This window comes from Wyeomyia smithii, chromosome 2 (genome assembly GCF_029784165.1).
Source record: "Wyeomyia smithii strain HCP4-BCI-WySm-NY-G18 chromosome 2, ASM2978416v1, whole genome shotgun sequence".
In the NCBI taxonomy this organism is placed as follows: Eukaryota; Metazoa; Arthropoda; class Insecta; order Diptera; family Culicidae; genus Wyeomyia; species Wyeomyia smithii.
This window is the reverse complement of record NC_073695.1, coordinates 115100788-115112552: the sequence shown is the minus strand read 5'-3', so window position 1 is coordinate 115112552 and position 11765 is coordinate 115100788. Positions and strand designations below refer to the sequence as shown.

The 11765-nt window shown below is 39.1% G+C and overlaps 1 protein-coding gene across 1 annotated transcript in view; it reads right to left on the bottom strand.

Moving 5' to 3' along the window:
• Nucleotides 1-5355: 5355 nt before the first annotated feature.
• LOC129721550 (cold shock domain-containing protein CG9705) overlaps nucleotides 5356-11765 on the bottom strand; it is a 66789-nt gene continuing 60379 nt past the window's right edge. Inside the window, exons 2-3 of the mRNA XM_055674253.1 lie at nucleotides 8902-9024; nucleotides 5356-8730 (exon numbers count right to left, since the gene is read on the bottom strand). Of these exons, the coding sequence (XP_055530228.1) occupies nucleotides 8550-8730; nucleotides 8902-9024 (304 nt within the window). The 3' untranslated portion in view covers nucleotides 5356-8549. The remainder of the gene's footprint in view (nucleotides 8731-8901; nucleotides 9025-11765) is intronic.

Below are 11765 nucleotides of genomic sequence, written 5' to 3'. Positions count from 1 at the left end.
ATCAGCAACCAACGTCCGTGTGGTATCGGCACAATCATGGAATGAATTATACATAAAACACAAAGCGCGAATTCTTAGTCAACTAGGTATATTCTGTCGACCTTGTTAGGGAAGGAAGCATTGTGCGACCAATCAGAGGTCGACATTTGCGTTTAGACAAGGCTTGACAATTTTCAATAGTACAATCGTTCGAACAATCAGATTACAACTATCTGCATTTGGACGGGTACTTGGTTGATTTTCCAATCGATTACTGCAGAAATGACGAAAATCGGTTGGAAACTGACTGAGCTTAAAACGGTTGAAAATGGACAATTTTTGTGACGCTCTCGATGTTTTTGGTTTTTGAAATTGGATCCCTGTAATGAAACTGGTCCCCTGTATATGTTGCCGTAAGACGTAACTCTACGTCAAAAAAGAAAACATGACTTTTACATAGGACTGTTATGCGAATAGCGGCAGAATGTGGTTGCAGTCTTCAAATAGCAGGACAAGACAGTAGTAATTTGAAGGCGGTTTTATATCTCGAGACCAACTTAGAGGTACGCAAAACCCTGCTTTGAAAGGATTCGAGAATTCTATCTCTGTAGTTTGCTTTCGTGATTTATATAATTCTCACTTAGGGATATACTGCCGTTCTTCGCATGTCGGTCCCATAGCAAAAAACACATTTGATCAATTTTCGATTATTTTGTCCTAGTACACCAATGCGAGCGATCGGGCGTGAGCCTTGCCGGAGGGTAATGAACAGCTCTACTTACGGCTGTTCATCAACCTACGGCAAGGCTCTCGCCCGATCGCTCGCGTTGCGTTCAGCATGGCAAAGGCCTATGATGGATGTCGTGTGACGGCTGTTGAAAAAGGCTGTGGGAAGAAAAAGCGTAAGTACTGCTCCGCACCTTACCGACAGCTATCGTGCAAAGAAAAGCAAACTCGGCAATGGAGCGGCTGTGCACTGAAGGATGTATGTATCGCATACCGAATGTTATATACAACCATACATTCTATCGCGGACATGGGAATAATGTAAACAGCAAAGAAAAAAAACATTCGTATATGGGGAACCATCGTTATATGTAGTCGCAATATATTTCATCTGTCGGCTGTCTTTATTTTGCCAATACCAACACTGTCATGGAGAGACGGTCTCGGATGTCTTGAAAAAATGTCATCGCTCAGTACATTTTTTCCCCTGCTCAAGACTCGAAAATAGAGCTACGTTTGTCAGGAAGTTCGGCTACATAGTAGAGATGGTCGGGTTTGGCTTTTTTCAAACCCCTACCCGACCCGAACCCGAAACTTTTTTCTTCGACCAAACCCGAACCCGACTCGAACCCGAAAATTTTATTTGTGTGGAACCCGAACCCGAAACTCTAAAACCCGAACCCGAGATTTTTTTGGGGAGTTAATTTTTTGTACCGATTTGAGACTCCCCTGAAGCTTTAAGCTTCGTATGGTATTGGAATGTTAGTAAAAATCTACTGTTGCATGAAATAGACATCTATACATATAAAAATGCAGCTCTGTCTATCTGTCTGTCTGTTCCATATAGGCTCGAAAACTACTGAACCGATCGGCGTGAAATTTTGTATATAGGGGTTTTAGGGGCCGAGAAAGGTGATTAAGATAGTTTGAGACCCCTCCTCCTTCTGGAAGAGAGGGGTCCCATACAAATGAAACACAAATTCATGCACATCTCGAAAACTAACCAAGTAAATGAAACCAAATTTAGCATGTGGATGTTTTCAAGAGTAACAAATATGTCCATGTTGATTTGACACCCTTCCCTCTTCTGGAAGGGAGGGGTCCCATACAAATGAAACACAAATTTCTGCACATCTCGAAAACTAACCAAGCAAATGGAACCAAATTTGTTAAGTGGATGTTTTTAGAAGTAACAAATGTGTAAATGTTGATTCGACACCCTTCCCTCTTCTGGAAGGGAGGGGTCCCATACAAAGGAAACACAAATTTCTGCACATCTCGAAAACTAACCAAGCAAATGGAACCAAATTTGGCATGTGGATGTTTTTAGGAGTAGCAAATATGTCCATGTTGATTTGACACCCTTCCCTCTTCTGGAAGGGAGGGGTCCCATACAAATGAAACACAAATTTCTGCACATCTCGAGAACTAACCAAGTAAATAGAACCAAATTTGTTAGGTGGATGTTTTTAGGGGTAGCAAATATATCCATAATGGTTTGACACCCATCCCTCTTCTACAAGGGAGGGGTTCCATACAAATGAAACACGAATTTCGCACAGCTCGAGAACCATCAACCAAATACAACCAAATTTACTATGTGAATGGTTTTAGAGGTAACAAGTATGTCCATAGTGGTTCGACTCCCCTCCCTCTTCTGTGAGGAAGGGGTTCATAACAAATGAAACACAAATTTCTGTTTATCTCGAGAACTAACCAACTAAATGGAACCAAATTTGGCAGGTGATTGTTTTCAGGGGTAACAAATATAATGGTTTGCCACCCCTCTCTCTTCTATAAGGGAGGGGTCCCATACAAATGAAACTCAAATCACGGACAGCTCGAGAACCAATCAAGCAAGTATAACCAAATTTAGCAGATTAATGTTTTTAAGTGTAACAAACATGTCCATAATGTTTCGACACCCTTCCTTCTTCTGGCATGTCTCCAAATACCATTTCGAAATCCAAGATGGCGACTTTCCGTTTCTGAAAAATAGCGGCAAATGACCTTATACCACCTTACATGGGTATTTCCGGGATTTTTATGATGCACTGAAGCCACAAATCGACCTCAAACAACATTTTGAATTGTAAGATGGCGACTTCCGGTGTCTGGAAAACAGCCGAAAATGACCTATTTGGTCATTTTCCACACAATATGAGTGTTTCTTCAACCAGATTGACGCTCAGAGGCCAAAAATTGTCTCCTAATGCCATTTTGAAATCCAAGATGGCGACTTCCGGTTTCTGAAAAATAGCGGCAAATGACCAAATACCACCCAATATGGGTATTTCCGGGATTGTTATGATGCACTGAAGCCACAAATCGACCTCAGAAAAAATTTTGAATTGTAAGATGGCGACTTCCGGTGTCTGGAAAATGACCAAATACCACACAATATGAGTGTTTCTTCAACCAGATTGACGCTCAGAGGCCAAAAATTGTCTCCTAATGCCATTTTGATATCCAAGATGGCGACTTCCGGTTTCTGAAAAATAGCGGCAAATGACCAAATACCACCCAATATGGATATTTCCGGGATTGTTATGATGCACCAAAGCCACAAATCTACCTCAGACAACATTTTGAATTGTAAGATGGCGACTTCCGGTGTCTGGGAAACAGCCGAAAATGACCAAATACCACCCAATATGAGTGTTCCTTTAACCAGATTGACGCTCAAAGGCCAAAAGTTGTCTCCTAATGCCATTTTGAAATCCAAGATGGCGACTTACGGTTTCTGAAAAACATTGTCAAATGACCAAATACCACCCTATTTGGGTATTTCCGGGATTGTTATGATGCACTGAAGCCACACCCCGTCCCCAGCTCGTTGGTGGTGCCACGGCTCTGGTAAAAGGTAGCCTCTCGATCTCTGCTTTCCATACCTTCTGTTTCGACCAGCGAAGTTCTGCAGTGACTACGAATTCGAAGTGGCGTGAATGATTACCTTAATTCCTTAATTCCCTAATTACCTTAATATATGAGCATGTCGCAGCCGTGAAAGCATAACGATCACCAGTTCCATGTACGTAGTTTCCAATCGTAGTCCTTATTTCGTCGCCTAGGGCTGTGCCTATTGCTCTGATCGGTATTTACTTGTGCGATACTTGCAACGTTTGGTGTTTTGGCTTGTTGAGCCTTCTCCAAACCCTGTCTCACCGGAGGACCATCGTGTCAGCTCTGCTTGGAGTCCCATGGTGACCAGGGATGTTACGGATGATTTTTCAGACATCTGCAGATGCGGATGCGGATATGTAATTACGGATGCAGTCGTTGATGCGGATGTCAATTTTCATGCAGATGTTCCGCATTCGCGGAAGCGGATATCCGTAGCATCCCTTGTGTTATATTTTGCTTTTTTCACAAAACCATGCCCCTTCCCAGTGCAAAAGTTATTTGGGTGAGCAGTAAATACACCAAGGAAAATTTTTCTGCAATATTTTATGAAGCGATATACATTTTCAATATCTGCATGGTATGATGCGGATGCGGATATGTGATTACGGATGCAGATGTTGATGCGGATGTCAATTTTCATGCCGATGTTCCGCATTTGCGGATGCGGATATCCGTTACATCCCTAATGGTGACACCAGGACGTTGAACAGCCACTCCTAACATGTAGGCCAGACACTGTTTCGAGCCGCACCATCTTGGTGAACAGACGCTCGAGTTGGTGAAGCATTTCATCTGCCGCCGGAGTCTCACTTAGCTATTGTCAGATGGCAACATTGCCCAGGCAACGACAACCAGGTGTTTCCATGTTTCTTTTATATCATATGACTCGTGGACATGCTTGTCTTTTCTCCCCAGTAAACCTCTAGAGTGCAGGAGAACATCTTGCACTGCGGAGACAACTGCCGTCACACTAAAGAGCAAATCAATACGCTCATGCTAGAAGAGAGCGACAAACGATTTTCATCTGTTGAGCTACCTGAACGCACTGCGGTGAAATCTGAAATCTCTCTCGTGTGAGACAATGAACTATGGTGTACTTTCTCACACGTGTGGACATCACGTACAATAATTACACTGCAGAGCTATCTGCGGTGCGTTTCACAGTTGGTTTCTTGAGCATGGCAGAAAAGGAAAAGAGATTGGGAGAAAAAAAGGCTGCGTTGCTCGTGCCGGTCGAATTTACTCTGGTGGAATTCATTTTCGTAGTGTAGCTACACGAGGGCTACACTTTTGCCCGGTAGGTTTCTTTCACCTTCCGGTTTACTCGCCAGCGGACACTGTTGTGTACTTCTGCGTTTTCTCTGTAGAGTGATTCACCCCTCTTGTTTCTATCAGATGTGGGGTGAACTGGAAGTGTGTTTGTCTCTCTGTAAGCAGGTTCAGACACTTTGGAGTGGAGAAAGAAGCATTGTGGTGAAAACATTTGCTACACGCAGGCACATACTGGAAGGGAAGTGCGCGGTGAATTTTTGCTCCTCTCCTTTCACATACTGAGGAGAATGACAAGCATGCTCGTGGATGCGAAATCCAGCTGCCTCATCTGCAATACCAAAATTGGTTAGACGAGTAACTTGCCGCTTGCCTCGTCTTCTGTAATAGAGGCCTATGAAATCAAAGCTAAGTCTCTAATATGATAACTGAGGATATTCGGATTGATGCTTGAGACCACAAAAAAAACGGGTGACATTGTTTACAGCTCCGTTGAAAATTTATTTGTTATCCTCGTATGCTCGTGCTTAGTCCACTTACAAGATATTTTTGTTTTAAAACAGTTAACATTAAATCCTACTGTTTGTAATTAACGAACGATACAAATATATGTGCTTTCATTTGTATTGAAATTCGACATTGTTTCAACACAATCGGTTTTTTGTTTGAGCAGGCCTCCTAGCATGCAGTTGCAATATGAACCAAGACGAAACTAAACGGAACTTTTGCATTGACCGTAACAGAACGAAAGAATCAACTCTTACGAGGCAACGGGGATAATCTATCTATATATAATCGCTTTTTGCGGACGCAAATATTTGATCCTCATATGTTGTAAAAAACAAGGCCGCACAAGAGGTTTTGGCAATCGACAAAAAGTCCAAAGGACGAAAGGTTTCCACTGGGAAAGTAAAAATGTAATAATCTTATTCATAACGGGATAATCATTTTCGGTTCCGCGTGTTGCGCAAAGTTTGTGCCTATTTTCAATCGTTTCCGAGATTCTATCTCGGATTGCTTAGTTCGCATTTTCATCTCGTTGTTAACGTCTTATGCAGTAGTTATTTTCCGGAATCGAAGTTGTATGTGTTCTTAGGTTATCTGTTATACAAGTCACTAGTTAGGGCTAAAGCGACCGGGCAACAGCGAGACACGAGCCTAATAAATTTTTGGTTACATCACGTGATTTTATCGCCATTACCAGGAAGCCTTAGTGGATTGGTGCTCATTTTCTTTGTTATGTTTCCTTAAATGCTAAAGATGTGGATTTCTTACACTTTGTTTTTGCTGAAGATGTATATCGTAAAATATGTTTGGGATTTGACACCGACAACGCATAATCCACCGCCGATGGTGCGCTTACATTCGTGATTTCACATGAGGTGGAGGGGCGTGATATTTGATGTTGGTTTGATAAGGGGAAATGAAGATATGCGTTTTATTTCTATCATGGTCTACGTTTGGAGTTTTGCTGGTGAATATTTTCGCACTTTGTGGGTAAGAAATCGTTTGGATTACGTCTAACGAAGAGGTATTAATTTTCATTTACCTTATATCTTACATAAACAACTATGATGTATTAAATACTGCGTTGGACGATGGTTGACGGCTTGATTCCCTTCTATTGTTACCAGTGGATTTAACTCTAATACTGATACTGCGGTCAGCCTGCATTCATCGTTACTCTCTCATTCAAGACAAAATCCATCCTGACACGAGTTACATTTGATTACAACACGATTAAAAAATCGAAACACTTGCGGGGTGACATGTTTAAGCTTATCCAAAATGGTATGAGGCACACCTGAATTCAATTATAGTTTTTTTGCTAGAAAAAATCGATTTTCTAACATATGATTAGGAAGTGCTTCGTGAAGCCCGACGATTTTTTATTTAAGGGTGACATATAAGGGACCAAAATAGTTTTCAATCTGGAGGCGAATCATTAGCAGAGTTGAACATTATGCACTGTGCCCTAATTGAAATGCCCATAAATGTACGGTATGTGACTAGTTTCATGGAAAACAGTGCTCAAAATGATAATATTTTGATTAAATAAACAAAAGTTCTGTGAAATTACGTTACATTAGGAAATTGGTGAATCACTTGAGAACAGAACTTCCAGCTATAACTGGGATTTATACAGGTTGTTAATTTTACGATATCGAAAAGTTGCTTATATATTAAACAAACCTTCTCATTCATTCTTATGAAATACGTCGATCCTATCTCTCATTTTAAATTGTACTTTGTTTTCCGCAATACAAACAATGTTTAACTGACGAGAAACGACAGTTTCGTGTAAAAGGTTAAATAGAAAGGAAATTAGGGGCATAATGAGCATATGAGGTGAAATGGATAGTCAAAAAAAGAATGATTCAGTTTTTCAAAGGTTTTCAAGTGTAGTAATATTTGTTACTAAAACTTTTTCAGCACTTATTGTAGTTTTATTTTGATACTACTTTTGGGAAAACAATCATTTTGATAAATTTCGTTGTAATGGGCCCTACTATTTGGAGTTGAATTTAGTATAGAGTAAATTTGAGCTTATCATAGATAGACCGAGGGAAGGCAATTGAAAAAGATTCGCTGATCCTCATGGTTGAGTATTGCATACTCGGTTTGAGCGAAAAAACTACTTTTGAAATGCGGAAAACTGCGCATTATAGTGAAACAGAAGCTCAATCCACTGTTTCCTTAGTTCCACAAAACAACCCCCTCGGGTTTTTACACGTGGAACAGAGCTTTGTTCAAAAGTCATCATATTCTAAGATTCATTTTGTGTAAAACGTAGTACTTGCTCAACTTTTTTCTAATAACGGATAAATCACAAAAGGAGGTAAGTTTTCAGTAATAAACGTTTCCTTTTCTGTTTCCAAAAGCATATTCGTATTGCCAAATGAAAGTTTTCAAACAACTGGTAAAGATTGCAGCTTTTCGTGTGCCTAAATCTGCTCTTTATACCTCGAGTTACAAACTAAATTTTGCTTTATAAATTTTTATGGAACGCTTAGTAAGTGGAGTACTTCTATATATTCCTTTTTCTCTAATTCTAATTTTTCCATCCTTTTTTTACAGCCTTGCTCTTTCCATAGAGTAGTTTCGAAGCTAACATTTGTTAATGCCTTCTGCATTGCTCTTTATCTGCTAAAAATCCGCAGTAGATCAATTTATGCAATGTTTGTATTCGTCCATTAGTCAAGATAGTATTTCGCTTTGATTTTTCTTTTGTTGAGTTTTTGCGGAATTCTATCGTAATAAGTAGAGAGGAGAAAAATCAAATTAGTAGGTTAATAAAGGCTTGTGCCGCAAAATTTATTCTCTAGCTTGCTTTCATCCTTTAATCACTGTTTACCTTTTTAGTATTTAAGAAGTTCACCAATTGGACATCCTACACATACATTCTCCTTTCGGTTCACATTTCAAAAAAGATCCTTGAGCAGTACAAGTGAAAAAATAACATTTACAAAGCATGGAACGGGAAACATAACTTTAAATACAAAAGTAGCCGTATGTACCGAGCACACAACTACTTGTAGCATATTTCCTCACTAGAATATAATATATATAGAACAGTATGCATAAGAAAAAAAAGAACACTAGCTTGGCCGGAACTGCTAACCCCTACATACGACGATCCCAGCAGAATGCGTGACCATCCAAGCCATATCCTAGTGCAGCCGGGATCCGTCGGGAGACTTGCAGGACAACTCCTCCCATTTTGAGTGCTTCTCCGGTGTCAGATGAGTGATTTGAACGTGAATTGCTTGAACTTTTTCGAACTTAGGTGGAATGAAGCAGATTCGGTAGCTGACCTCATCTCCTGGTAGTGGCACATATTCGCCTTCGACGCTAAAATTTGACAGCAAAAGGAAACAAAAACGATGTAAAGCAGTCATTAAGACTGACATGGGCGCTGTGTGCCATCGTCCCGTGGGACGGATGGACTAGATATAATGAATTATATTTTTCTGACAGTATGACGTGAGGCAGGAGGCAGTGACGGTGAAACAGACAACTTACTCTGAAATGTGCACGAAAATGTCGTCACCTCCTGACGCGGGCGTAATAAAACCGTGACCCTTATTCCTGTTGAAAGATCTGACTTTTCCTTCCTCGATAGGGTTACGCATGGCACGGTCCGATCTGAAAAATGAAAAGAGGAAAAAAATGTATCAAAAGGCATATTGATACAGGCCACTTTTAATAACTGCTAATTAGGATCAATGGTGTTAGCATCATATTTCTGCTCCGTATAGTATAGCGACGAAGCGCTGATATCGTAATCGGTTCGCTGTAATTAAAAGCTTTGTGAAAATCGATGCTGTATCGTTATTGGAACCCGGTTACTCCGCTAATCGGGAGTTGATAAATTATCATTAATAGAGAAGAGCGATGTATTAGTAAACGTGTCATAAACATCTGATTAATGTGTTATACGTTTCCACAGTAGTCACCAAGCGCTTCCATCACTGTATAGGAACAGTGTGTGTGTATCTCAACAGGTAGGGTGCTCTTATCGATAGAATATATGGTAATGTAGTATACCAATAGAAAATCGATTGGTATTAGCGTTGTAAAAATGTTCACGATTGTTGGTTTTGAAAATTTACTTCAATAAAAATATGATTTACTATCAAATAGATCTTTAACTCTGAAGAAACGTAGCAAAGTAGAGCCTTGGTGATATATTCCGATTCGGAACTTGATCTTATATTTATTCTACATAGACTTCGCGGCCACCTTTTTAGTGTACCGGACTGGCCGCGTTTAGTGTACTGAAACTAGCAGTTACTCCCGAGTCGAGACTCGAACCTACGACGAATGTCTGGTTAGACCAGCATCGTATCTGGAGACCAGCTGGCAGGGAAGGAACACAGTTACACTGGGGTCTTTTTTACGCGGGTTATTTTTATGCGGTTTTTTATACGCGATTTTTTACAATAACGCGGATTCTTTTTACGCGGTTTTTTTAAATAACGCGGATTATTTTTACGCGATTTGGAAGATTGCTTTTACGCGGTAATTAATTAGGTTAGGTTAAGTAAATCCAATAAAGAAAAAATCAATCGTATGGTTTATGACAATAAGATATTCTGTTTTATTAATCTAAATAATGCATATTTTTAATATATTTGCTGTTATCATCACAAAATTGGCAATTTCCGTTGATTCGGGAAGAATGAACAAAAATACCATAATAATTGTATAACGATACGAGTCAGGGTCGTTGCGATTAGCTTCCGATTAAGGAACGAAAGTTTAAACATGTGGCAAAATTATTATAAAAAAGTTATTGTCATGTTCTTCAAATAATTTTCATTTCAGAAGCACTATAAACTCATTTTGTGTGTTTCGTTACCATTTTTATATCATTTTTTAAGTTTATATTTACTCACGTGCCATTATTTTTAATCGGATCTTATTATTGAATGGAGTTTTCTCACGCATTTTTTTTTAAATTACGCGGTTTTTTTCAACGTGGTACAACTAATCGCGTAAAAAAGACCCCAGTGTATTTCATAAAGACTGGAATCTGTGATTTCAAAACTCTATATCAACGCCTTGCGTTGTAAAAATTTTAATTGAACGAGTTTTCCTAAGTATGACGGAAATTAAGACCACAATCCTATTGTGGAAAAATTTGCGGATTATAATTTGAATTGAAAATCCTCTTCTGTTAGCGCTTGGTGTTTAACAGCTCATAAACACGAATCGATCGATAAAGTTTTATAAACTTTTTTTTTGGTCGAAACCAAGACTCGACAATAGACGGGGGTTGGTTCTCGAAGTAAGAAGCATAAGCACAAAATTAATGGTGTGGGTTTGATTCATTGTATCCATTGGTATGAGGTGTTTAGAGAAGGAACCTTTTGATCCAGGATAATTGGATTTAAATTAAAAGCGTTCCTTCTAAGAAGAGGTTTTACGAAATGGTTAGGGAAGCCGTCTGCAATGGAAGTATTAAAGTAAACTCTACTCGCAAACGCATGTTTAATATGATAATTTCTAACTACTGGATAAACTAGCGAGTACCCTTCAGAACGTGTGGAGCTTAATGGCCTCAAGGTTGAAATAGCATCGTTTTTATTCGATCGTAGCCACGGCTAGGTATAGTATATATACTAGGGTGGCAATGAAAATCGACTTTTCGAATTTCACTTTGGAGTAGTGCTCAAAAATTCCGTCTTCTCTGAAAAAGTCTACTAACGAAATTTCAACTCAATCGGACCTTGGGAACACGTGTCTCAAAGCGGCCAAAGTTTCACTTTTTTGATCAATGAAAAAATGTACAGGTAATAGTACCTACACAATATTGCCAATATCGAAAAAAAATTTTTGATGCCAAATTTCTCAAAAATGCATTAAACATCGAGAACTATCTGGTGATTTTCGGTAAATTTTTTTTTTTGTAGTCCAATTAATCTTAAATTTTAAATGGGTAGATTTGTCGAGAAGGAGAAACTTTTGAGTTCTACTTCTAAGCGAAATTCGGATTTTTCCACCTAATCCGGATTTTGTCCAAATTTTCAAACTGTTCGGAAAACATACTGAATATTCTATCAACTCAGAGTTTTATTTACAAGCTCCAATCGAATTTACCAATAAAAATTTCTAGGAAAGTATACATTCAAGCAAGAACATAAAAACCCTGGAATGTCTAGAAACAGGTTTTAATTTTGACTTTTCTGATTTTGTTTTTGTCAAACTTCGAAGAAAGCATGTTTGGTCCGGATTTCATTACCTGACTATCCAATAAAATTGAGTTCTGAAAAAATGGTTCGGATTTTTCCGTAGAAATACGTTTCTCAGGAAGTTCGGCTACATAGGGATGTATGTAAAATGAAAATCTAAAAACGGTAAGAATGAAAAATAAGTCCAATTTC